At 56.9% G+C, this 25,863-nt stretch overlaps 3 protein-coding genes across 3 annotated transcripts; 2 read left to right on the plus strand and 1 right to left on the minus strand.

The window, feature by feature from the left end:
• The first annotated feature begins 1,348 nt into the window (after positions 1-1,348).
• On the plus strand, positions 1,349-14,023 carry LOC128793607 (adhesion G-protein coupled receptor G1-like). Its single transcript, XM_053952936.1, has 14 exons — positions 1,349-1,933; positions 7,102-7,189; positions 7,693-8,118; positions 8,593-8,716; positions 8,798-8,945; positions 9,029-9,157; positions 9,375-9,491; positions 10,043-10,088; positions 10,444-10,544; positions 10,628-10,743; positions 11,731-12,005; positions 12,615-12,726; positions 12,946-13,214; positions 13,381-14,023. The coding sequence occupies exons 2-14, from the start codon at positions 7,150-7,152 to the stop codon at positions 13,485-13,487; spliced, it is 2,010 nt and encodes a 669-aa protein (XP_053808911.1). The 5' UTR covers positions 1,349-1,933; positions 7,102-7,149; the 3' UTR covers positions 13,488-14,023.
• Positions 14,024-14,147: 124 nt separating this feature from the next.
• ADGRG3 (adhesion G protein-coupled receptor G3) lies at positions 14,148-20,332 on the plus strand. The gene is made up of 13 exons (XM_053952937.1): positions 14,148-14,925; positions 15,346-15,375; positions 15,465-15,624; positions 15,705-15,813; positions 16,372-16,512; positions 16,601-16,723; positions 16,807-16,846; positions 16,928-17,028; positions 17,514-17,626; positions 17,777-18,060; positions 18,347-18,440; positions 18,840-19,126; positions 19,560-20,332. Exons 1-13 carry the CDS (start codon positions 14,748-14,750, stop codon positions 19,673-19,675), a joined length of 1,776 nt encoding a protein of 591 aa, XP_053808912.1. The 5' UTR covers positions 14,148-14,747; the 3' UTR covers positions 19,676-20,332.
• A 540-nt stretch (positions 20,333-20,872) lies between these two features.
• On the minus strand, positions 20,873-25,587 carry LOC128793711 (uromodulin-like). The gene is made up of 9 exons (XM_053953087.1): positions 25,567-25,587; positions 24,661-24,727; positions 23,990-24,157; positions 23,192-23,397; positions 22,501-22,661; positions 22,053-22,298; positions 21,723-21,882; positions 21,301-21,445; positions 20,873-20,973 (listed from the first exon to the last, which is right to left on the minus strand). Exons 1-9 carry the CDS (start codon positions 25,567-25,569, stop codon positions 20,873-20,875), a joined length of 1,257 nt encoding a protein of 418 aa, XP_053809062.1. The 5' UTR covers positions 25,570-25,587.
• Between the last annotated feature and the right edge of the window lie 276 nt (positions 25,588-25,863).

Consider the following 25,863-nt stretch of genomic DNA (forward strand, 5'->3'; position numbering starts at 1 on the left):
TTAATGGATTTAGGAGCTCTTAGGACTCTTAAGAAGTTGTAGGGCTTTCATAGGAATTCCCCAGTTTAAGCAATAAACCCTTATCAGGCCGAGCCCAAGGGCAAATGTCCCTTCCAAGAGACAACACAAGGATTTCCTCCCTCTTCGTGCTCAGGCAGTGTCTTTGAAGGTCTGTCGATTTACAGATAATCCCGACAACACCAGCAAGTGCAGGCGTTGACCTAAAAATAACTCCTGATAGCATGGAATGCAGACAAAAGACTCTTTGTTCCACGAACAGCAGCAAAAAGTCCTTTCCTCGCTGGTCCGAGGGGTCTGCACCTAATTCCCCTCTCCAGGAGAGCCTAATCCTGGGTTTAGCTGGGTTATTCCCGGGAGGTGGATTTATGGCGTTTCTCCAAGGAGCCGGTCGGGATGACCCGCAGTGGGAGGCTTGGCTCACCGCGATGCTCCCGCGGCTCTGGCTGCTTGAGCGTGCGTTTCAGAGCTCGCCCAGCTCCCCGAGGCGTGGGGACGGCCGGACTTCAAAGGCAGCTCTGTTAGCCATGGTCCGGCCGCTTTAGCCATGGTCCGGCCACGTGAGCCGCTTCCCATGGGAACCTTGTCCCGTGGCAGCCAGGGAAACCGGGGGCTTGGAGCTGGAAATTAAACCAAGCAGTGGGATGATGCAAACAAAGCGGGATGTCCTCTGCTCCAGGGATCCCAAAGCAGCCGTGGCACCTGTGGTGGCACAATCCTTGTGGATCAAGGTCCATCACCTTTCCGGCTGGTGCGGGAAGTTGTTTCCACCCTTCCCCCTGCAGAAAGAAAAGTCTCATTCAAGCCATTGAAAATATCTGCAAGAGCAACTATTTACCCAGGGCACTTGCCGGAGCTCTCCCCCCCCGCCCTGCTCCCTGCGCTCCCTGCGTCTCGGCTTTCCCCAGCCCGGCTGTTTCCCGGAGCACACACAAAGGGCTGGGTGCAGGCGCTGCTTGGCAGCGGCTTTACCCGCTCCACCAGCGCTGCCTCGACGCTTCCAGCCCCAGCTCCCACTGGGGGCCAGGGTGCCCATCTCCAGCCTTGGGGTGGGTGGTGAAGGCGCTGTGGTCGCATGCAGGCTCTACAGCCCACATCCCAGCCCACCTGCTCCAGGGGAGTGCTGTGTATCCCTCTCCTGGGATCTGGGCTCCTTGCCCTGCTCCTTTCCTCCCTCACACCCTGCGGGGAGCGGGACAGGGGTCACCGGGACACTCCGTCCCCGCTGCTTTCCCATTAATTGTTATTTTTTAATCCCGTTGGCAGTCAGGCGTGCAGCCCGCTGGCTCCGGCTCCTCCGGCCCGGCCCACCGCTGGACGCCCGCCAGCCCGCAGCTGAAGGGCGGCGGGACACGGCACGCCCGGCTGTCCCCAGCCGAGGTCCCCCAGCCCATCGTGGTGCCGGTGCCGGTGCCGGCCGGGCGGGGGGACGCAGCCCGGTGCTCCCAGCCCGGGGCTCGCTGGGCAGGTGCCGTGACCGAGGACAGTGGCCCCGCAGCCCCGCAGCGATCTCGGAGGTTGTCGCCGGGGGACGGGGTGGGACCGCTGGTCCCGGGATACCGCTCTGAGCCGAGCCGGGCTGCGAGGTGCTGAGCCGTGCCGTGCCGAGCTGAACCGAACCGGGCCGAGCAGAACCGGGCAGGTGCCGTGACCGACGGCGGTGACCCCGCGGCTCCCGCAGAGATCACGGGGGTCTCGGAGGGGTCGCTGCGGGGGGAACAGTCCCGGTACCGCCCCGCTGAGTCACCGCCCGCCGGCGGGACGGGGCGGGGCGCTGCTCCGGGCACCGCGCTGAGCGAGCCGGGCTGCGAGGTGTGGAGTGGTGCCGAGCCGAGCCGTGCTGAGCCGTGCCAGCCCAGCCGAGCGGAGCCGGGCGGTGCCGGGCCGTGCCGTGCCGAGCCCGCCCCGACTCCAGGTATGGGAACAACGGGGAGCGGTTGAGCCGGGGACGAGGGAGGATCGGGGAGCCCGATGTCCCCCGCGGGGGTCCCGGAGGCCGCGTTGAGGAGCGTTTGTCCGGCACCGAGAGCCGAGGGGATGCTGCGGCACTCCGGGCGGGATAAGAGTGAATAGGGTGGGCGTCAGCCGGGGCTGGGGCAGCCCAGGGGGCTGGGGGGCTCCGCGCGGACGGTGGCACCGGGCAGCGCCTCGGCTTGCTCGGGCAGGGAGCAGCCTGGAGGGATGGAGCGGAGGGGTCTCTATGGGGGGCTTGAGCAGCACCCCGGGCCGGGTGCGGGGGCTCGGCGGTGGGTGTGGTGCGTCCGGCTGCGCGGGGCCCGGGGATTCTGCTCGTGGCCGTGGTGCCAGTTATCTGTGAAACCAACCTTCATCCCTGCTCCATGGGACTCGCACTCGCCTGCCCCGGAGCCAGGCTGGATTCCTGGGCCATGGAGCCACAAAGACCCCTGAGCTGTCCGGGACCGGCTGCTCAGGGCTGCTGCCAGCGGCACAGATGAGCCCCACGAAGCCCCAGCCGTCGGCCGGTGTGTGGCCATTGCTTGCCACTTTATGGGAACCACCAGCACACCCCATTCCTTCCTCTCCTCCCTCCCAGCGGAGGGTGCAGCATCCCGTGGGATCGCTGGCATGTCTCGACAGGGTGATCTCCCTTCCCTAAAATGCCTTTTGGGGGGATTCCTCCTGCAACATCCCGGTTTGCTGCTGCCGGTCCTGGCATGTCGGTGCGGGATATGGGATGCAGGATGCTTTGGGGTGGTCTCTACCCACTGTCTGTGCTGCCCCTCCAGAGAGATCAGTAAAACTCAGTGAGACCAGCTGGAGAATTGAAATTAAGTCTCCTGGAATAACCTCCTGGCAGCAAGTCCGAATGGCTGTTGTGGAGGGAAGGCAGCCAAAGCTCATTTCATGGTCTGAGGGCTGCAGTAACCCTCCCACCACCCCCCCCCCCCCCCACAAGCTCCACCACCAGCGGGGAGCCAGGAGTGTTTCCGAGATGGAGGGGGGGCAAATCCTTTGAGCCTGGGACTGCAGCCACAGTGGGGTTTGCCGTGTCCCTTGCTGGGTTCACAGCTCCCATGTGAATTAAGCCAAGGACTGAAAATGCTGCATACTTGGTTGCAGTCCAACTCTTAATCCTGCGGCCTGGGGGCTGCTATTTGCAGAGTAACAGGTTTGCAAGCAACTGTGTGCTGCCTGAACGGGGATCCCTGGGGCTGGCCATCCCTGCACCTTGCGGTGGCACCCGTGGGTGCAGGGTCAGGGCTGTGTGGTTTACAGACAGCAGGCTGGGTTGCTCCCAGCGTGCCAATGTCTGCACGGGACCAGCTGGGCACAGCCTGCCGGCGCCTGTTTTTCAGGAGCTCTTGGACTCACCAACTCCTTTCCCATCAGCTCACCCGACAGCTGGGGTTTGGCAGGACTGCGGGAGGCCCACAGTCTGTTACCTGGCTCCTTGGGTGCTGCAGACTTTGCCCTCACTAAGCTCCAGCACCTTGTTTTCTGTGCTAAATACCTGGGAACCTGATTTGGGGTGGTCCTGAGCTACTTTGCACTGCTCTGCCCCTCCCTTCCCTGGCACCTGCAGCACAGGCAGGCAATGAGGACCTTGTCATGTCAATGGGGATAAGACCTGGGAGTGGACAGGGTGTTTTGGCAGCCATTTGAAACCCAAGGGAGTGGTTAGAAGGGGGATGTGCAGGAGGAGAAATGGGGTTTCTTTCAAAGAAGACTGTGGTGGGAGTGTGTGGCAGGGCCAATTGTCTGTACCCCTGTGGCCAGAGATGTCCTTGCACTGCATTGTCACTGTGTCACGTCAGCCTCTGTCCAGTGTAGGTGTGCCTGTTCCTTTGCAGAGTGTGTGTGGCTGCTGCTGAAGCCACAAGGCTTCGCGTGCCGCTGAGCCAGGTGTCGTGTTGCCCTGGCACTGGAGGAAGTGCTGGGTTAGTTCACTGTGATACTTCTGTTTGTGGTGTTTTTTTAGGAAATGGAAATTTTAAAAAACGTTTTGAATGTCAAGACCCAGCTCTAAGCAAATGCCCTGTCTCAGGAGCCCCAGGCACTGGCAGGCACCTGTGCCAGCCTCCCCTTGGTTCTCCCCACGCCTTTGTGGGAAGGGACGGCTGCCAGTGGCTGGCAAAGAACAGATCTGGCAGGGAGTTGTGCTGTTCTCGTGGGAATCACCATCAGATCTGGTTTCATCCTGTTGGCAAGACTCATCTTGAAGGTGCTGGGTGTTCTGTGCAGTGCCATGGCCCGGGAAAAGCTGCAGCACCCCATGGCACAGCTTGGCACCGCCAGGCTGCTGGCACAGTGCAGCTGCCCCTCGACTCCTTGGGCCTTGGCCAACGTGCCCGGTCGGCCTGGCCGCCCACCGGTGCCGGGAATCACATGCCAGTGCCATGAATAACGCATGGCCGGCCCTGCGGGCACGCACCACTGCCCAAGGACAAGGGCACTTTGTGAAGCTCTCAGATACTGACACTGGGGCATCCCTTTGTAGGGGGACCCCCATCCTTGGACAGCTCCAGACTCAGGGGACATTGTTTTTGGTCCCTATGATAAGGGGCTGGTTGTGCAAAGCTGTTCTGCATCTCCAGGAGCCCGTCCTGGCTTGCCTCTCTGTGCCCCGGTTTCCTCATCATGCTGCTGAGTCCCTGCCTGAGTCACCAACTGTGGTGACGAGCTCCAGGCTCATTCACATCTCGAGGAACAGAGCGTCACTTTCCTAACGGACCTGGAAGGAAAACAGATAAAAGCTCCTGGATCTCCCTGCTTCTGGTGTTTGTTTGAGTCATCAGAGTATCTTCCCTTCTTCTTGGGAAAAACGTCATATCCAAAAGCCACATGCCACCTCCAAAAACTTAAATGCCTGCTGCCAAGTCACCCAGAAAGCAGTAAGGTGGAAGTAAACACCAGGCTTTTTGTTTGTGGGGTTTTTAGTCTTTTTTTTCCCCTCATTCACCTAAGGTTTAGAGACCTCAATATAATGCTTTATCTTTTCTTTCCAAGACCACTATCTTAATGTTGATGGGAAGATAAGAATTAGTGCCCAGGAATAAGCCTCCCTCTCTGCTGATAAGGGAGCCTGCTCCAAGCTGTGCAGCCCTGGCAGAGCGTCTGCCACCTCTTTGTACATAATCTGGTTGATTTTGAGGCCAAGCCAGGAATTTTTCCCCACTGCCATCTGGGTATGGGAAGATGACGAGGCAAGATTCAGCTCTGACGAGAACTCAGCCCATCCGGCTACCTTTGCTGTGCTCATTGCCAGCGTGGATGGAAGCCGTGGTTTCTCACTGTGAAACCATTTTCAGGGGATTTTCTCTTGCTATTGTTTAGCTCAGGAAACGGCAATCAGAGTCGGGGTTAGCGGGACTATACAGGGCTCGGAGGGGAAATACCGGGTCCCCCACCCTCTTTCCCACAGGGATTTCTGGTCCCAGTTGAGTAACGGCTGAAAGGAGCTGATCCTCTCCTCCAACCATCCCAATAAAACCTTAAAAATGTCAGCAAAGTGGGATGGGCTGAAGCCTCATTAGGATTCAGCATTCCCCATCCAGAGGCAATGCTTTATTGGCCTGCCAGCTCTGTGCTGCCTCAACATGGTTGGTATTCATGTGAAGCTCCATTGCTTTTAAGTGATCCAGGTGTTTTCCATCACCAACAGCATTTTGCCACCCCAGGTCCGTGGTTTTTGGATATATGTGTGAGATTCCTAAGTGCGTGGCAAGGCACTGGGGTGCCAGCCCCATCCAAATCCATTTACTCCTGCCAAGTCATGCCTGTGCCATCCCTCCCAGTTCACACTGGGAGACCTCGTTAGTGTCACTTAGTTACAGCCACGGCAGCAGGTTAATTAACAACCCGAAACCCCATCTTCTGATGATAAATTACCACAAGAAACAGAGTCTTCTGATGATAAATTACCACAAGAAACAGACGGGGAAGGATGCAGAGTGGGCTGTACACCCGTGCAGGATGTGTTCTGGCTAGAGAAACTTCCAGACAAAGCCTGTGCTGGTGAGAGAAATCTGCTAATGAACTGTTAAGCATCTGATGACCCTTAAGCATCTGGGAGAGCTCATAAGCCTTTGCAGGTGATTCTGGTTGGTGCCCTGGCACCAACTCACAGCAAACAAACCAGGACTTGACTGCTTGGTGGGTTTTGAAGGGGTGTTTGAGAGCAGTGCAGGAGTGGGGTGCAGTAGTGGCCAACGGTGCTGGCTTCACTTTGTGCATTGACAAGTGTTGGGCTGGGCCAGCTGCTCTGGCAGCCCCACCAATGCTGTCCCACTCTGGGGGGGCTTCTGCTGGTTGCCAGACCCTGGCAGGGTGTGTCCCATGGTTAAAGTGACAGCAAGGCGAGGAGGAGGTGACACTTGGTCAGTTTGTGGCCTGGGGCAGGCAGAAAGCACAAGAAGGCTGCATGTGCGAAGGCTGCGGCTGGGTGAGCGCAGGGGTGTGGTAGCACTTGAGGGTGCTCAGTGCTGGCCTGGGTGTGGATCACAGAAGCCCTTTCTCGTGCGAAGACGAAGAAAGGGGTGGTGGAGGAGAGTTCTAGATGAAGGGATGGGCAAAGGGGCTGTGCAGGATGTGGCACAGCTGGTTGTGAGCAGCAGATTTGGTCAGCCATGGCTGCTGTGCTGGTGTTGCCAGGCTGTGCCTGGGAGAGCCTGTTTCTGCAGGCTGAAATGATGGAGTGGTTTGCAATGTGCCCAGCTCCTCAGCTAATCTGCAGGAGCTGAAAGCATCCAATGAAATAATTTCAGGGCTGGCAAATTAGGAAACCACAGTTTCCTTCTGTTCCTATCATTTATGATAATAAGTCAGGGCGTTAACTGAGATGTGGAGCTGAGAACGGAAGAGGGGACCCCTCCTTTGGTTGGAGTGGTGGGGCACCCTCTCCATGCTAAGAGCTCAGGGGCTTCCAGCCTCTGCCATCCTTCCAGCCCACAGCCAGCTTCGATGCCCAGTGGTCCTGGCTCCTCCTGGAGGCAGAGGCAACAGGGAGCTGGCTGTGACACCAGCTGGTGTCCCGCTTGCACAGCCTTTGCTCTCCATCCCTGTCCTCATGGCACGGGGGATACTCAAATACTCATGTTGCCCCTCCCCTTTGTACCTTTTCAGGCTCTGCTGTCTCCTTGAAGGCCAAGCCAAAGTAGAGAGCTGCCCGGGATGAAGGTCCTCTTCCTGCTCCTCCTCTTCCTCCACCAAGGTAGACCGTCCAGCCTTGGGATGGTGATCTGGGTTTGGGCTGCTGGGAGTAACTGGCAGCAGCAAAACATTAACTGGGGGACACCATGAGATGTATGCAACCAAAGCTTCCACAGAAGTAAAACATCTCATAGGATGATGTGCCTCTGGTGGTTCTCCTGGGCAGAATGTGTCCTTTCCAGGGAAAGGAGATGGCCTCCATCCATCCTTCTGGGAATGGACAGGTCCTTTTTCAGTGTCTGCTGATGTGGGTGGTGGCACATGGGAGAGAGTGTCCCTGAAAGACAGGAGGTCCTGCTGCCCGAAGGGCCCTGGCAGATCCTTGCAGCATGGCTGTGACACTGGGGACGTGGCTGGTGTCACTCAGCCTGTAGGACAGGGCTGGGATAACTGGGGTGGAGAGCCTGGCGTGCCACGTGTGACAGCTGCTGCAGGGCTGCAGTGTTTGCAGGGCTGGCTGTCCCTGCAGCTGATCCGCTGTCTCTGTGTGCTTGTACAATGCAGGGGTGGGAGCCCATGGCCACAGGGAAGAGGATTTTCGTTTCTGTGGTGACCGAAACCAGACCCAGAGGAGCTCTGTCATCTACGAGTACAGCCCCACCAACATCTCCATCGAGAACACGGCCCAGGCGCTGATAATAAAAGGGCCTGTTTTGCCAAACAGGGGAAACTCTTACTGCAGTTACAGCTTGGCCCCCACCTTGGGCAGGTACCGCTTCTGCATCTACTGGTTTGAGTCCAACAGGACCCTGCGGCTGGTGTATGGGAAGAACAAGATCTCCCTGGGTGGGAACTCATCCAGCAGCATCCCCCTGGGACAGGAGAGTCAGAATACTGAAAGAACCAGAGCCGACATCTTCAATGTGTCCTATATCATAAAGGGCGGGAAGAACACCTCCCTGGATGCTAATGCTGTTTACGTCTTCCCTGGTAAATGCAATTTAATGCCATTTTAAGGAAATTAAAGGGTTGTTTAGTCCTCAGCCTGTTCCCTAGTCATCATCAGAGCACTGGTTGTTTCCCAGTGTATGGTTTAGCCTGGAGATGTGAAGATAGGTGATTGAAGGGGATGTAGGTTTTCTTGAAGCAGCCCAAAGACAGGCCTGGTACCCAGCATGCCTAAAGGTGGAGATTTTTGAAATGCTGCCTAAAATCCCAGAAAACGGAGGTCTTTGCAGTGGTTTCTCAGGGTCCAGTCTACACCATGAAGTCCACATGACCTCAGTGGGAGCTGAGTTGTGGGTGGCAGGAAAGCCCTGTGGGTTGGGGTCACTATCAGCTTTCTCAGTTTGGGATCACCTTGAAGCTCTCTGCTTTCTGTTCCCACCAGGGCTCTGCCAGTTAGTCTGGGGCATAAGGAAGCAAATTCTGCCCATGCATTTCATGGCATTTCCTTTCCACCAGCCTCTCCAGGGAGCATGCCTGTCTGGAAGCAGGATGTGGAGAAGCAGCTCACCTCCTTGGACAACCTCATTGCCCAGCCCCTGGCAGCAGCCACGGGAGCCACGGAGCGGCAGAGGCTCCGGCGGTGAGTTCCCAGCTCGCCCCACTCCTGCTGCTGCCGATGCATGCCCACTGCATCCAGCTCACTGTGCCCCTTCCCCAACAGCAAACTTGGGGAGCTGGAGAAGATGCTGGCCAAGGTGGAGCTGGAAGGGCAGAACCAGACCTTTGGGGAGGCCACTGTGCACGCGACCGTCCTGAGGGTCCAGCCCAGCCCGACTCCTCAGCACCTGACCTTTGCTCCCCAGAGAGAGGTGGGTCCTGGAAAGTCTGCCCTAGTGCTCTTGGCCCATCATGCTCTCTCTCAACCTCTTTTCTGATGAGTCTTTCTTGGCAGGAGAGTGGAGAGGTCCAGAGATTCACGGTGGACCTGCCAAGCAGCCTGTTTGTGATGGTGAAGGAGAGGGAGGAGGTGGTGGAGCACAGGGTGCTCCTCATGGACATCAACAGGCAGACCATGTTCCAGGTAATGCCCCCGTGAATGGCATGCTGGGTGTCCTGTGGTACTGGGCTGCAGGGGTGCCACCAGACCAGGGTGCTGGTGCTCACTGGGGGAAGATGCTTCAAAGATGAGCTACAAGCTTGATGGGTAAAGATGGGATCTTCTTCTTGGGCACTCTCCTCTGCTTCACACCTGGCTGCTCTCCCTGCCCACACTGCCACTGCCTCCTCTTCTCCAACAGGATGAAAACAGCAGCCACGTCCTGGGTGACAAGGTAGTCAGCATCTCCCTGGTGGACACAGTGGTGGCCAACCTCTCCGACCCAGTGGTCCTCACTTTCTTCCATGACCAGCTGCCGGTAGGTGGGGAAACAGCCTCACAGAACCTGATCCCACCAGGAATGGAGAGGGAAGGAGGGCTCAGCCCCTGCCAGCTTAGGGTGGGGTCACAATCCAGCAGGTTCATGCCCATGGCCTGCCTGTGCAGGGTCTGCTGTGTCTTCTGGGGCTGTATCACAATCATGGCTTGACTGTGTGCACTGGTGGTGGCACTGCCTTCCCTTCTTCAGGAGATGCCTCATGGCAGATGCGTCACATCCAGCACTGTCACCAAGGCTGTGGCACACTGTGTTAGCAGGCCCTTGGCTCATTCATGGCTCTGTCAGGTGCCTGCTCAAAGCTGAACTCTTTGTTTGGAAAAGAGGATCTGGAAGGAGGTATCTGCTCCATCAGTTGTTAACAGAGCCCGGAGCCCATTCCCATCATGGGTGGAGTCTGGTTTATCCAAGTCGTAGTTTGTCTCCTGAGACCATCTTGTCTCCTGCCCCGTGTTGTCCCCTATCAAAAGTGCTGGGCAGACAACAAACCCACAGCTGCATCCTGACCAGGGCCTGTGGTTTTGTCGTTGCAGAGGAACGTGACCCCACTGTGTGTCTTCTGGCAGGAGGACACCTCCGGTGAGTGTCCCTGCCCTTGGGTGTGAAGTCAGGCCCTTTTCCCAAGGTAGCACAGCCCCACCAGCAGGGTGAAGGTTGCTCTGCACCTCCCTTCCTCACTCCATCTCTGTAAGCCATTCCCACAGAGTTGATGTCAGTTTTTTTCCCTCCAGAGCTAACCTAAGAGCTTTCCCCTTCCCTAGGGATGGCTTCCTGTGCTGAGGGGGCTATTTGAGTACATGTGCTTGGCCTGGAACAAGCTGGGACCCCCCACTCTTGTTCTCACTCTTTCCATGGACACCTTGCCCTGTAGATCCTTTAGTTCATGGCAGAGGTTCCTGCTGCTCACCAGATGCTCTCCCTTTCTCTTGCACAGCCAGTTCTGGGAGCTGGGACAGCTATGGGTGTACCACGGTGACAGGGAGCAGCCAGACAGAGTGCAGGTGCAACCACCTCACCTACTTTGCTGTGCTCATGGTGGGTAGCACCTTCCCTCAGATCCCTCACATAATTCCCAGTGGTGCTCTTCCTCACCATCTCTCATTCCTCCTCTTCCTCAGGTATCCTCTCCAGAGATCACCTCTGTGCACAGGGATTACCTGAGTATCATAACCTACGTTGGCTGCCTGATCTCGGCTTTGGCATCCATTTGCACCATCTTCTTCCTCTACTTCAGGTACAGTCTGATGGTTCACCCCACGCTCCCTGTCTGTGTCCTGTCCCTGGCCATGAACCCCTGGGTGGGCACAAGCTCTCCAAGCAGTTGGTGGCCTGGATAGAAGCATCATGAAGGAGCCTTGCTTGATGAAAGCAGAGTTCTCCTGTCCAGGATCCACCCTCTCGGACAGGTCTCCTGCAGGGTGCTCAGAAACACCAGCTCTTTTCAATGATTTTGGGAAATCTTCTTGGTTGTTATGGATGCAGCAAGCAGAAGTCTGCAAAGATCTTTTCAAGGACCTGGAGGAGAACATGAGTGTCTTCTCCTGAGTCATGTCACTGATCCTAAGTGGATGATTCAGACCTGAAATCTTAGAATCATAAAAATACTGAATGGTTTGGGTTGTTAAGGACTGAAAGATCATTAATTTCCAAAGCCTCTGCCATGGGCAGGGACACCTTGCACTACACCAGCTTGCTCAGAACTCCATGCAACCTGGCCTTGAACAATTCCAGGGATGGGGCATCCACAATTTCTCTTGCCAGTCTGTTCCAGGGCCTCACCACCCTCACAGGGAAGAATTTCTTCTGAACATCTAAACTAAACCTGCCCTCAGATTGAAGCCATTCCCCCTTGTCCTGTCACCCCATGCCCTTTTTCAAAGTCCCTTTCCAGCTCTCTTTAGGCACTGGAAGGTGCTTTAAGGTCTCCCTGGAGCCTTCTCCAGGCTGCACAAACCAAACTCACTCAGCCCATCTCCACAGGAAAAGTGCTTCAGCCCTCTGAGCATCTTCAATGCAGGGGTCAGGTCAGCTGCAGGGGGCTGGACTTGCACGTGGGATGGGTGGTCCCACCTGTGGGCTTGGTCTCAGTCCCTGGCACTACCAAAGAGTCTCCTCGCTCTTCTGCTGGGGCAAGTTGCCCCATGCAGTGCTGTGGGGTGTTGTGGGCACCACTGGTGCTGGCCAGGCACGGTGGTGAGTTCTGCTCCCTTTGGTTCTCCAGAAGCAAACAGCGAGACCAGATCACGAGCATGCACATCCACATGAACCTGCTGGCTGCCATCTTCCTCCTGGACGTCACCTTCCTCATCTCTGAGCACTTGGCTGCCAGCAGCAGCGAGGCCATCTGCAGAGCCGGGGGGCTGTTCCTGCACTTTTCACTCCTGAGCTGCCTCACCTGGATGGGCATTGAGGGCTACAACCTCTACCGGCTTGTGATCGAAGTCTTCAACGCCTACCATGACCACTTCCTCCTCAAGCTCTTCCTGGTTGGCTGGGGTGAGCACGGGGGAGGCAGAGACACGCTGAGGGCACGGGGTGGAGGGGCACTTGGGTAAGTCTTCCCCGCTGGATACGATGCCTGGATGGGGATGGAGACACATCTGAGGGGGAGCAGCTGTCAAGAGCCTTGGTGGAGAAGGAGGCTTGAAGGCTGAGAGCAGAAGCTGGTGCTAAAGTAAGGGTGGGTCATCTTGGGGGATCATCCAGCAATGAAGACCTGTGAGAGCCACCACATGGGATCTTTAAATCGTAATAGGATCCTTTCTTTCTGAAAGAAACATCCAGGACAGCCCAGGGCTGGATGCAGGAAGCACCCATGCTTCTTTGCCATGCTCTGGGCTGGAGGTCATGGCAGGAAGATTTTATGATCTTTTATGGTCTAAAGCTCCACATCCCTGGGAGGTCCCAGCTGGGGTCAGCACAGCACCGCTCCCTCCCTGGCTGGGGCTTATGCCAGGTGCCCATGCTGTGTGTTCCATCCCTGGTTTCCCTTTGGGAGGGAGGTTGGCTTGTGCTCTCTGCAGGGAGAAAGGGCCAGCAAGTCCTTCCAGAAGATCCAAAGGCCAGGGAGTAGGGCAGCCATTTCACTCTGCTCTTTCCACTCAGGACTCCCCTTGTTCTGCGTGGTGATGATCCTCCTGGCTGGCTGGACGAACTACGGCCCCGTCTCCATTCCCGTTTATGAATCCATTGATGGCAGAACCACCAACGCAACCATGTAAGCCATGGGAGATGGGTTACCTGGTCTCTGGTTGTAGGTGAAGTCAGCTGCCTAAACCTTCACCATGGCCTGGGGCTTTTCTGGGGTTTTGTGCCAGGGGGATCCCCCCTTCCCTGGGTGCTGGGCTGGCACCACACTTCTGTGCTTCCCCCAGCCCCTCCTTGTGACCCCGTGGGCGGACACAGTGTAACCCTCTGCCCTTTCTCCTCCCTCCAGATGCTGGATCACGAGCCCCCTGATCCATAACACCGTGAACCTGGGTTTCTTCAGCCTGGTGTTCCTCTTTAACTCAGTCATGCTGGGGGCCATGGTACGGGAGATCCTCCGGCAGAACAAAAAAGGTCACAAGCTCAAGCATGTCCTGGCCCTGTTTGGGCTGAGCATCCTGCTGGGCATCCCCTGGGCACTGATCTTCTTCTCCTTCACCTCTGGTGTGTTCTGCCTTGTCTCCCTCTACATCTTCACCATCATCAACTCCCTCCAAGGTGAGCCTGGGACTCTGGGCTCCTCTAAAGAGCACCAGGATTTTCACGGGGTGTTGGTGGGGTGGTGATGGTGTGCAAGAGGAGCTCTGTCAGGTTGGGTGGCTCGCTCTCAGCTGTGGTTTGTCCCTCAAGGGAGCTCACCCATGCTTCCTCTCCCCTTGGCCAGGTTTCCTCATCTTCCTCTGGTACTGGACCATGGTGCTGCAGGCGAGGAAGTCCCCTGACTCTCAGAGCAGCTCTGACAGTGCCAAGCTGCAGCCCAGCAGCAGCTGAGCCCCGTGGTGGTCGTGCTGTGCCAGAGCTCCCCATGCCAAGGACGGCCACAAGAAGGACCACACCATCTGCTTTGCTACTGCACTTGCCCTGTAGCGCCATGAGGAGCCCAGGGACCCACAGTGGGGCCAGCTACCCCTGCCTCTGCTGGCCCCCTCCCCAATTTTCTCATCCTGACTGGCTTGGCACCCTTGGGGCAGGAGGGAAGGAGGGAGGGAGGGATGCTTACTTGGGCAGTGGGGGCTATAAAAAGTAGAAGGGGCAGGGATAGGGTCCCCAGTGCCTTTGATGTCCCCTCCCATGTCCTGAGGCCAGGAGTGATGGGTGGGAAAGGTCCAATTTTCAGCCCTTGCTGATGGTCACCATGAGGGTCCTTCTCCAGGGAAGACAGAATGACTCTGCCCCTGCCACACTCTCAGGCAGCTGAAATAATCTATTTTTGTTATTTTGTTGAATGTCTATTTTTGGGTGATGTAGGAGTTCAGTGAGCATGCCTGCACACCAGACTTGTGCCCATTAAAGTTGTTCCTCTCGGAGTGTGGCTCACTGGGGTCTCTGCTCGGTGCGTTGGCGGGCTCTCTGATGGGATCCATCTCTCATCTGGGTTATCCCATTTCTGGGGCAGGACCCAGCATTTCACCCTGTAGGATCCTGCTGAGGATAGTGGGACTGATAATGGTGCTCCTGGCAGAGCACTGGCTGCCTGGTGCCGTTGGGGTTATGGAGGGAGGTACCATGGCTTGGGAAGTCTCCAGGGACTTTCACTACCCAGTAGAAAGGGAGGCTGGTGGAGGACAGGGATCTGAAGAGGGAGACATTAAAAGATGGGAATCATCCCCCCTGTGGCTGTGGGGCCAGGCAGAATCTGGCTGTCCTGGCTGTGCCTCTTGCAAACACAGCACCGCATGTCCCATCCCACCATTCCCCTTCCAGCTGGTTGTGGATCATCCCCCTCCATCCAGCTTCCAGCACCCAGCTGGGGCAGGGGCACCTTGCCAGGAAGGGGATGTTTCATCCTGGAGGCTTGTAGTGATGCCCAGTTTAGGATGAGGATGCTCCAGCCCCTGCTGGGCTGGTTAGGGCCATCAACCCCTTGGCAGGAGTGTGGGGAGAAAGGGAAAGCAAAAAGCCCTGAGTTGGTCACGGGAAGGAGCCACGGCGGAAACACTGCGGCTCTGGCAGTTGTTGCTGTTGCTGTGAGCTGGGACAGGAGGTCACTTGCCAGCCCACAGGGAGGCGTGAGGGGTTCCCATAAGGGAAATGAGGAACGGCTCTTGTCTCGGAAGCGGCCACAAGCCCTGGGGGAACCTGGGGAGCAGCAGAGCTGCTGGGACAAGGGGAGCAGAGTGTGGTGGGATGGCCAGGGGCAGCCAGGAGACCCCACCAAGTGGCATGAACTTGTTCCTGGGCACTGTCCTGCTGCTCCTGCTGCTGCCTGGTGAGTGGCATCCTTAGCCCAGGGGGTGCATGAGCTTTGTGGGAAGGTTTTCCCATGGGAAGGTGTTCACCAAAAGAGACCATGTGGGGATTTCATCCTGAAACGTGGACAGGCCAGAGGGGAGCATCCCCACTGGGATGTGCAGAGGTGAGCAGAGTTGGGGGCTTTGTTGCTGGGGGCTTTTTAAAAACCTGGAATCAGCAGTCCAGGGTCTCCTTTGTGAGCCACTCTGGCACGCTGGCCATGCCCTCACCAGCACCAATCGCTGTCCAGGTGTTTTTGAAGCCCACGTAACTGCAGGACTGTCCTTTAAAACCTGGCGGCTGCCAGACTCTCCTACCTTCTCTTCCCCTTTCCTTCTGGACAGAGGGAGGGCTGACCCTAGATTTTGGTGTTTTTCTCCATATCCTCCTCTTCCAGATGTTGCCGAAGGACAGGACAGCTGTTCCGGTGAGCAGTCTCCTCTCATTCCTACCCTTGCTCCCAGTGCCCACCCAGTGCTGTGGTGCTCAGCAGTCACCTGCTCCCACCCTCCCCAGACCTGCATCGGGGTGATCAGCACCGTGAGTGCTGCAACGTGGTGGTGGAGCAGCAGAGCCCAGGCAACAGCACCGGCATGCTCCACTTGTCCCAGCACTGCCCGGAGCTGTGGCGCTCTGAGAGCCACGCTTGTGCCTGCCTGAGGGAGCGCTGGTTCAGGTAGTGGCAGGGGTGGCTGTGACAGGGTTTGTGGGCTCAGTCCCCACATCCACCTGTCCCACAGCCCCCTTGTCCCACAGGCTGCTGCAGTCGGGGCAGCACAGTTGGCTGGCTGGGCTCAAGACTCTGCTCCTCAATGTCAGCACGGCTGTCACCCGTGACGTCCTCATCACCTTCTCCCCCACAGCGGTGAGATGTGCCCCTCCCTCTCCCTTGCTTGGAAGGTCCCACACCTTCCAAGCATCCCTCAGCCCCTGCCCCAGGGCTTGGTGTGCCCTGCTGTGCTCTTCCTCCTCCCTGTGGGGTTGCATCACGGGCCCACATCAATTTCAAAATGCCTTGGCAAGGAGTCACGTGAAGTGGTGCTTGGGAGGAAAGAGCCCTCCCCAAGGAGCCATCCCAGCAGACCAGGTGGTCAGGGGCAGTGTGAGGTAGGAAAGGAGGAGAGACATGTGTGACCTTGTGCCTCCTGCCCACCCAGAGGCACTCCCAGGCTCTGGATGTCCCAGGGGACCACGTGTAGGTGATGGTGGGTAGAGAATCTGCTGGGTCCCACTTCCAGCTCTGCCCCCATAGATGCTGGGAGCTGGGAATGAAGTTCTTCCCTTCTGCCCTCAGGGCTCTGCCGATGTTGCTGAGCAAACCCAGCTGGGCAGGGCTGAATTCGTGCCTGGAGCAAGATTGGTGGGCTCTGAACCGAGATGTGACCCGGCAGCAACAACCTCCTACTGTTGTTCTCTGCTGCAGGGCCCCAGCAGGCTGAACACCACAGAGAAAGGGAAGGCAGGTAAAATCCACCTCCCCAGGGAGATATTCCAGTCCCTGAGCAGCCAAACAGTGCGTGTGGTGGTGACAGTCCTCAATATCCAGCAGCTTGGCGTGTTCAAGGTACAGGCTGGCATTGCCAGCACCCTTCCTGCTGCCACCAGCACCTGCTACCCACCAGCTCAGCTCTTGCAGCGTTTCCCCTCCACAGGAAGTCAACCAGACAGCGCAGGTCTTGGACAACACCGTGGTGGGCATCACAGTGGGAGAGAGCAGCATCTCGGGGCTGCAGGAGCCCGTGCAGCTCACGTTCGCCCACAGGCAGCTGCCCCAAGTAAGTCAGCCCTGCCTGCCCTCCCCCTCCCCTCCAGTGCCCCTCCCCGTGGCAGAGGCTGATGCTGCTCTCCCACACTGCAGGGCGTCACCCCCCGATGCGTCTTCTGGGATCCCAGCAAAGGTGCGCCCTGCTCGGGGCGGGTGTGGGGCGGGGCACAGGTGCTGTACCGGCACTCACAGCGCTCCCCCGTGCCTGTTGCAGGGCAGGCAGGAGGCTGGCAGAGCAGTGGATGTGTCACGCAGCCCGGGGACAAGGGGACAGTCTGCTCCTGTGACCATCTCACCTTCTTCACCCTCCTCCTGGTGACGATCCCACTTCCTGCAGCTCCTGCTTGTGCCCTGACAGTGCTGCCTGCCCACTTTTGTGGCCCCTTGGGTGTCATGAGTAGCCACACAGGGGCAATTATAGCTGTTCTTGGGCAAGCCGAGATCCCAAAAACAAGCCCAGCCCCAGCTCAGGAGGACAACAGCAGGTCAGATGAGCAGGGAAGGCTGGGAAAGGCCCCAGCTTTGTGCAGGCTCTGGCAGAACAAGGCTTGAGGTCCCAGATCCTGGTGGAGACTCCCAGGAGGGTGCTCATGGTGGTCCACTTCACCCACACCTCACCCCACTTCAGAGCATCTCCTCTGAGCCACCACTGCCCTGCTTCCCCTGAAGATCTTCTGGGGGCTGGTATGGGGTCTGTGCAGCAGCCCACTGGGGTTATCAGCCCCATGGCTCTGGTACCTGCAGTCAGCTTTTCTAGGCTGTCCAGGGCCTGTCTAACCCAACATCTGCATGTTTGACAGAACCCAGCTCTGGATGGCTCCACAGCAAAAGCTTTGATGGCTGTTGCCACCGCTGGCTGTGCGGTAGCCATGGCTTTCTCCATCTTCACCATGGCCTTCTGCATCTTTGTAAGGTGGGACGTGCCAGCAGCCCCAGGGGGGCTTGCCAGGCTGGGAGGGATGTGAGGCAGTGCCAGAGCCTCTGCATGGACCTGCTGTGCTACAGCACGAGGCCCTGCTCACCTGTGACCCCTGCCTCTCCTGGTCCCTGTGGGGACACTCAGGTGCAGGTTCAGGTTTGAGGAGACCGTCCGCACCAACCTGGGGCTGCACGTGAACCTCGTGGGCAGCCTGTTCCTCCTCAACCTGGCCTTCCTGCTCAACAGTGGGCTCTCTGGCAGGGCCCACCCAAGGACCTGTGGGGTCCTGGGGGGGCTCACCCACTACTGCCTGCTCTGCTGCTTCACCTGGACGGCGCTGGAGGGCTGCCAGCTCTACCTCCTCTTTGTCAAGGTCCTCGGCATCTACATCCACCACTACCTGGCAAAGCTGTGCCTGGTTGGCTGGGGTGAGCAGGCTGGACGGGAAATGGGGGGTGAGGGGGGCAGTAGGAGGTTTGGATTGGACACTGGGGAAAATTTCTTCACTGAAAGGGTGGTTAGGTACTGGAAGAGGGTGCCCTGGGCAGTGGTGGAGTTACCATCCCTGGAAGTGTTCAAAAGATGTGTGGATGTGGCACTTGGGGACATGATTTAGTGGTGAATGTGGCAGTGCTGAGTTAATGACTGGACTTGATGACCTTAGAGGTCTTTTCCAACCTAAACAATTCTGTGATTGTGTCTCCCTTCTTCCAGGCTTCCCTGTTCTCGTGGTGGGAGTGGCAGGAGCTATTGGCAGCTATGGAGAATACAGCATCCAGACCACAGACCACCAGATCATAGCCCACCTGTGCGTGTGCCACTGCCCACAGGGCTCAGGTGGCCCTTTGGCACAGGGAGGGGTAGCTCAGTCCTGCCAGGAGCGCAGCGGTCAGGGATTGCACCCATCTGGTTTGGCTTTGCACCATGCTTCTGCTTCCTTAATTGTGATTGCAACACATCAGCCACCCCCAGCTCTCATGCCGAGCCTCCTCAGTCACACCTGCAGCCCTGCAGGTCATGGAGGGATGTCCGAGGTCCACCTGGAGCTTGTCCAGGCTCCCTCCCAGCTGAGCAACACAAGGGCAGTGGATACCCACCACTGTCTCCCCGCTTCACCCTGGCTTTGCAAAATCCTGCCAGGGGAAGGCTCCCTTGGGTGCTGCTGAGGCTTGCAGGGCTGCTGGAGGCACCGTGGTTCTCTTTTCAGATGCTGGATCACTTCCAAACATCTTCTGGTCCACTACATCACCAACTGTGGTTACTTTGGCCTCATCTTCCTCTTCAACGTGGCTGTCTTCGGGGTGGCGATCCAGAAGAGCTGCAGCTTGCAGGGCACTGGGGCAGTGCAGGGATACCATAAGCCCTGGAAGGTGGCTCTGGTGGCAGCAGGACTCTTCTGCCTGCTGGGAGCCACTTGGGCCCTGGCGTTCCTCACCTATGGCATCTCCTCCACAGCTGTGCTCTACCTCTTCACCGTCCTCAACTCTCTCCAAGGTCAGCACTCACTCTGAGCTGGGTTCCCTGGGCTTGGGTGGAGAAGATGGAGGAGGCAGAAGGCAGCCAGGCTGTGGGTTGACAAGGGATCCCAAGGCACCAGTGTCTTCCCAGCACTGTCACACCCTTCCTTTTGTCAGGGCACATCAAGCAGGAGGTCTCAACCACCAGCATGGAGCTGCTCATGGCTCCCAATTACATCCACTCCACACGTGGTGGTTTTCCTCCAAGAAAGACATCCCTTAGCAGAGGACTAGGGACATTATCCACTCAGGGCATGTCCCAACCAAATGGTTCATGTGAAGGAAGGGGAGAGGCAGGAGTGAGCTGAGGGAATCCCCTGGAAGCTGAAGAAAAGTGTCATTAGCATCCTGGCAAGATGCTTCCCATTGTCTCCTGCTGCTGCTAAGTGTTTGTCTTCCTTTCCCTGCAGGAATCTTCATATTCATCTGGTTGGTTGTCCTCTACTACCCAAAGACAAAGGAGACCACCGGTTCCCTCTCCTACATCATCAGACATGACAAAAACACCACAGCCTCCCAGGACTAGCTCCTGGCTGGACCTCTCTCCCTGCCTGCACCTGCATCCACTGAGAGCGATCCTGGCAGATGCAGCTTCCTCACAGAGGGAGAGATCAGCTAACAGTGCCGCAGTTTACCCTTCAGTGGGCGTGATCCACCTCAGCAGGGCTCTTTGCTTTGTCCCTTTCATTCCTGGTGGGCTGCCCTGGGCAAGGAGCTCCAGAGATGATGCTTCTGCAAAGTCCCTCCAGGCTGCAGCTCCATGGTCTTGAGATGCCCCATATCTCGTTCCCCAGGGGACAAGGAGGAAGCTCACAAAGCACCTGCCTTCAGCCACGATGGAGCCATCACCCCCTTTGCTAGAGGGGGCTTTTGGTGCTGAACCAGCCCAGCAGTGTTTCCTGCCACTGGAGGGAGAGGATTGACTTGCTGCAGCCCAGATGTGAGAGGTTTGCATCTGGGAATCAGCAAAAAGAAGAGGAAACCCATGAGCTTCTTTGCCAAACATCTCCTTGCTCTCTGGCAGAGATCTGCTGTGTGTCCTTCCTACTAAACAGCCTCTGGGTCCAGCAGCAATTCCCTCGTGGACATGGTGCTCTAGCCAAAATGCACATATAGCCACCTTGCAGGGCAACTGCTGTCTTCTCCTGATCTGTGTTTTGGTATTAAATCCCTGCCAGCTGTATGAGCACTGTGAATTTAGTCTTTAATACCTACATTATTGTTTGTTATTTACTTTATATTAGGGATGTATCAATGGAAAAAGTCTTGCTGGCCATTTGCCATGAATAAAAAGAGAAATGTCATGAATGAAGGGAGAAATCACTGTGGATGGGTGCACACACACACACGTGCATGCACAAAGCAGCCCTTTCTCTGCTAATGCTGCCTTTGTGTGGCACAGAACTATGCAAAGACCACCTTTGGTAGGGCAGGTATCTGGAGTGGGTTACTTCCATCTCCCCACACACCAGGGTGACTCTGTGGGGAAAAGGGAAGAAGGAGAAAGGACTCTCCCATCCCTGGGTACATGCTCTGGGTTTAGAGACTATGGGCCCACAGGGGAGAAGGTCCAAGAGATGCAACAGGGAACAGAAACCCTGTGATGCACCTCATCCTTCAAGCACTGTTTGCATCCAGCCATTACCCCCTTCCCCAAAACACCCATAAAGACACAGCAAGAGCCTCTCTGCTCCTGTCATGTTTATTGGGAAACAATTGTTTCCTAAACCATTCGCCGCCCCATGCTGACGGCTGCAGCAGCCACAGTGAGCACAGCGAGCACACACAGCAGAATGAGGGCCCTGGAGAGCCACGGGCTGGGTCCTGCCAAAGAGGAGAGAGACTGGTTGTGTATCTGGGTCCCCTGAGCCAGCTCTGAGCCCTGGTGAGGCATCTCCTGACTGGGCATAGATTCAGGGAGGTCATCTCCTGTGACAGGCAGGAGCCACAGGAGCTGGGGGTACTCTGGGATACTGAGGGCACTAACAGGACTCGGTCACCTCAATTGGCCTCCAGCCACCCCTGCTGCTGACAGCTCAGCAAGTGTGCCTGCTCTGAGCCATGCCATGGGTGGGCTTGCCCCCAGCCCTGCTCCTGGACTGCAGCTTGGATCTCCTGGACTGACCTTGGTGCCCAGGAGGACATACATACCCGCTGGGTCCTGCTGGTCAGTGCTGGAATGATGGATCTCTGCTCCTGAGGAAGGAGCAGCCAGCAGGAGGATGGGCCCGTAGGAAACAATCCTGTTGTAGTCATCTGCCAGTGCCCGCCTGCTCCTCCACTGCCTGGGGCATTGCTGTCAGGGGGCCAAAGGAAGGGTGATGGGAGGGCAGGGGAGGACACCCTGCACCTGGGTTGACTTGTAGATCTCCCTTCCTTTCCCAGGGAAGAGGGAAAGGAGGTCTCTGGTGGGTTCAGGCCCCTGTACCTTTAGTGCCCAGGGCTCCTGATTCTGGAGGTGTTTATTCTGTGAGGCACCCAAAACCAGAGCAGAGCCCCTTCTCCAAGCAGAGCTAGTGAAGGGAGGTCCCACACCCACCCAGGGCACGGTGCAGACCAGCAAGGGAGCTCACCTTGGCACAGGGCTCTGGGCTATCAGGAACACAGAGCTGGACACGGCAGTGCAGGAACACCTCAGGGTAACCAACAAACTGAAACATCTGGAAGCTGAACTTGGCAGTAGTGCTCTCTCCAATGGCATTCAGATAGGTCACCGTCTCATCATGGGGACACCTGGGACATGAGGGCTGGATCAGTGGGTGGCAAACGAGGTGGAGCATCCCAGCCTTGGATAACACATCCCACAGGGAATGGGTGAGCCCACAGGCTGAACAGGCTATTTCTGTCTAGTCCTTGGCACACTGTGGTGCAGGGAGACGATGTGCTGGGGACACCCCACTCACCCCTGCTCAATGAGCTTGTGCTGCGTGTCCTGGTGCGGATCCGTGCTCGGCGTGGCCCAGCAGTCCAAAACACTCAGCAGGAAGTACTTGAGCTGGTGCTGCCCTTCCATCTTCAGCAGGACATAGAGTGTGTCCGTGAGGGGGACAGCCACACTTGGCAGGTGATAAGGCTCGAGGTAGGAGGGGGACTTGTAGAGTCTCATGCTGACATTGAAGTGTCCTTCTCTGACCACAAGCTGTACCAGCCTGAGAGGAGAGGAGAGGATGAGAGCTCACAAACAGAGCAAGGAGGTGGGAAGGACATTGGACAAGTGAAGCCACCAGTGTCTGGCATTGCTCTCAGAGCTCTCTAGGGCTCCCCAGGGCCTTTGCAAATTGTCTCACTAAATCTACTTCTCTCCAAGCTCAAAGACACCATGTCAGCTGCAAGGTGAAATGGGACACTCACTTGTCAACAGCAGTGAGAGTGAAGGGCAGTCTCACAACCTGCTCGTAGGCGTAGATGCAGGAGAAGTGCACCTCCAGCTGAAAGCTGCGGGAGATCAGGGCCCTGCGGGCCTCCTGCTCTGACTCGATGACGTTGGAGTACGAGACATGGGAGCTGTTTTGCTGGAACGACACAGAAATCAAGTCTCCAGACCATGACTAAAGCCACACACAGAGCTGCAAGTTCAGAAGGCACAGCTCAGCTATAGCTGCTCCAGGCCTGGATATCTGCTGGGCTTTCAGCCTGTCTGGGGGCTGCTGGCACAGGAGTCAGTAAGTGAGCACAGGTGAGCACAGGGCTCTTCTGTGCAATGCAGGGCTCGAGCACCTTGTCTGCTCCCTTCCTGCTCCACGAAGCAAGTCAGGGACCAAGGGGACAGGGCTGCAGAGTTCACAGGATGTCTCCAGAAAGCTGAGGGCTGTTACCAGCGCACAATTAGACTTCCAAACTCTCCTAAATAAGACAAAATGTGCTGCCAGCAGGGGTTTGGCAGAGGCAGAAGAGCCTTCTGATATCCTCAGGGGAAGACTTTCAAGGAGAATGAGAACTTTTCAGCACCCAGATATAAAAGCAAAAGATTTTGGGGTTGCCCTTTGCTGTCGCACCTCACCATGTCTGCTTCTCTCCTGGCTTTGGAGCTATGGATCCTCACCTGGATTACTGATCCACAGGCAGTGTGGTTTTCACCTGTGAGAGTGGCTGCAAAAAACAGCTCACCCTCTTCTTCCTTCTCTGAGACCTTGCATGCCTGGTTCTTCAAGTGGACAAGCTCCAGCGGGATTTTCAAGAGCTCAAACACCTCCTTCCTCACCATCATCTTCATGTGCTCTTCCTCACAGGCCAACTTCAGGACCACATCTGGGGGAAAAAGCCATCTGCAATAGCAATAAGGGAGAGGCCTGAAGGAGCCCTAGGCCAGCTGGAGGGTGGCACAGTCCCACTGAGCTCAGCAGCCTCTCGTCTCAGCCTTGGTGCAGGCTGTAGGGCTCTTCAGTGACACGGGGCAGAAGACAGGCTGGTTCCTTTCGAGGGCTGTCCACACAACCCCCACAGCGTGTCTAGGGCACCAGAGGGACAGGGACCCTCTCCTTCAGAGGAAGAAGACAGAGTTTTTGGCCAGTGTCTTGAAGGGCCTTCACTGTATCTATGCCAGGGTGCACGTTCTTGTTCTGAAACTGTGAGGCAGCTGTGCCCTGCAGCATGTCCTGCTACACCATGGCACAGCCAAGGAATTAAGGCTTTTGGGGAAGAAGAAAGTGGCCTGTGGCTGGGTCTTGTACCAGCACGTAGCCAGGATATGGTTGTAGGGGTTGTAGGGCTCCTGAACCAGGAGCTGGGACGTGCTCCAGGGGTGGAGAGCAATGGTAACACCAGTGCACTGTGCCCATCACCCTTCCCTCTGGTGCCCATGGACAGACTGGGGAGGGCTCACCAGCATTCGCAGCCCTACCTTGGCAGAATTCCCCTGTGAAGCCTGGCTTGCAGCTGCAAACTGGTCTGTCCACAGTGACCTGGCACTGCCCCTGGTGCTGGCACGGGTTTGGCAGGCAGGCATCTGGGCTCCTCTTGACACGGAGGGCAACCCCTGGCCTCGGGCCATGGGTGCTGGCCAGCTCACCTGCAGTAAAGGTGAGAAAGATGAAATGCAGCATGAATATCTCCCTGATGAGATTTGAGAACTCACCCCACAGCAGGCAGCTCTGCACAGCTCTCAAGGGCTGAGATCCTCGCCTAGAGCCAGAGCAGACACATCTGAGGAAGAGCCTGCTGCCTCAGCTGGCTGAGAGGCTGTGAGACCTCCTCAGCCTGGCTGTAACCTGGACCAGAGCTAGGGCCTGTCACTGTCACCAAGAAGCATGGTGGCACATTGCAGCACTGTGCTTGTTTCCATGGCTTATACACCCTTTATGGCTGGGGTGGACAGCCTGCAGCTTCTGCCTATTTTGCTGGCTCCTAGACCCCAGTTCCTGCCTCCCTGAGCCCTATTCTATTGTTCCTCCTTAACAGCCTTCAGCAGTGCCCTGAACGAGGAACGTGAACATGGATCAGGTGAAGGTTTGACCTTCCCTTTCCATACTACCCATCCATGACCCAGCAGGGACAGAGCACAGGGAGACTCACTCTTGTTGCCTTCACAGCCAGCCAGGCAGAGCACAGAGAGCAGCAGCAAACATCTCACAATCCTTTCCTGGAAAAACAAGCAGGCTCTGGATAACTCGGATTTGTTATCATGCTCCCTGGAGATGTTTGCAGTCATTCAGAAAGGCTGAATCCTCAAGCATCGGTGCAATAATTTCTGTACTGTATTTCCTAGGTTCCATGGCCCAAAGTAATTTCCCACCCCAAAGGGCCACATCAGCCTTCCCCCATCGGGCTAACACAGGGGTCAAACACTATCCAGAATTTAGGTAGCTATTCCAGAAAGGAGGTGGGAGAAACCAGCCCTGGGACCCAGAGGGATGTGCTGACAGTGGTAAAGCCACATTTCAGTGGCAATTTGAGTAAAGCTGCACAGCTGGGACATCAGTCTGGGCTCCTCAAAGAGGAAAGGAATCACCCTCTTCCCACTACAGCTCTTTTGAAGATTTAGGATTTGCAAAAGGATCCTCACCACTCCCATGAATCATAACTATAACAAGGAGACAATGGGATAATAAAACAAATTCAAAGCTTTGAACACTACTAAAATTAGTGGCAAGAAGACAATCCCTTCTGTTGGTACAGATAATGCATTTCTTTAGGGAAATTATTGACACAGTGCTGGATCAGCCCTGGACACAATATACTTCTTATCAGAGATGTGGATGCAGGTCAGGCAGGACTGGTGGCTGGGCAATGCTCTGTCAGTGCTGCGAGCAGGGCAAGGCCAGTGCCAAAAGCCTCCTCACACAGCTCACCCATACCCCCTGCGCTGACCCTGAGCAGCTGCGGCCGCCAGACTGCTGGACAGGAAGAGTTCATGCCCCGTCTGCTCCTTGCTCACTGCAGCAATCCTGAGACATCCCACCTTGCTCTCCTCCCGCTTACCATTGCCAGGCTGCTCTCTGCTGCTCCATCCACCGCTGTCCCGGTTCCTTGCCCTCGGGGGTGGGCCGGCACAGCCGGGCTTGCTCCGTGCCTCCCGCTGTGTGCCTTATATCGCCTTCCGACAGCTCATCCCTCTCCCCCACGCAAACACGCAGCCTTTGGGATTGCACAAGAGCCTGCTTAGCATCCCTCGGAGGCCGGGGAGGAAAGGATTCTGAAAGTCCATCCTCCGTGCCAATGGGCCGACAGCTTGTAGATGCTGACCCAATTCACAGCCCTGACAGGGTCCCAAACAGG

Source organism: Vidua chalybeata, chromosome 11 (genome assembly GCF_026979565.1).
Source record: "Vidua chalybeata isolate OUT-0048 chromosome 11, bVidCha1 merged haplotype, whole genome shotgun sequence".
Classification (NCBI taxonomy): domain Eukaryota; kingdom Metazoa; phylum Chordata; class Aves; order Passeriformes; family Viduidae; genus Vidua; species Vidua chalybeata.

What these genes read in the sequence shown, in the direction of transcription:
- LOC128793607 (XM_053952936.1), top strand. Translation starts at nt 7,150, where the DNA reads ATGAAGGTCCTCTTCCTGCTCCTCCTCTTCCTCCACCAAG. An exon ending in CCTACTTTGCTGTGCTCATG is followed by an intron (nt 10,545 to 10,627) that starts GTGGGTAGCACC and finishes CCTCTTCCTCAG; the next exon opens with GTATCCTCTCCAGAGATCAC. An exon ending in GCTCTTCCTGGTTGGCTGGG is followed by an intron (nt 12,006 to 12,614) that starts GTGAGCACGGGG and finishes CTTTCCACTCAG; the next exon opens with GACTCCCCTTGTTCTGCGTG.
- ADGRG3 (XM_053952937.1), top strand. Translation starts at nt 14,748, where the DNA reads ATGAGGAACGGCTCTTGTCTCGGAAGCGGCCACAAGCCCTGGGGGAAC. An exon ending in AGGACAGGACAGCTGTTCCG is followed by an intron (nt 15,376 to 15,464) that starts GTGAGCAGTCTC and finishes CACCCTCCCCAG; the next exon opens with ACCTGCATCGGGGTGATCAG. An exon ending in GCTGTGCCTGGTTGGCTGGG is followed by an intron (nt 18,061 to 18,346) that starts GTGAGCAGGCTG and finishes CCCTTCTTCCAG; the next exon opens with GCTTCCCTGTTCTCGTGGTG.
- LOC128793711 (XM_053953087.1), bottom strand. An exon ending in ACTCTCACTGCTGTTGACAA is followed by an intron (nt 22,299 to 22,500) that starts GTGAGTGTCCCA and finishes CTCTCCTCTCAG; the next exon opens with GCTGGTACAGCTTGTGGTCA. An exon ending in CACAAGCTCATTGAGCAGGG is followed by an intron (nt 21,883 to 22,052) that starts GTGAGTGGGGTG and finishes CTCATGTCCCAG; the next exon opens with GTGTCCCCATGATGAGACGG.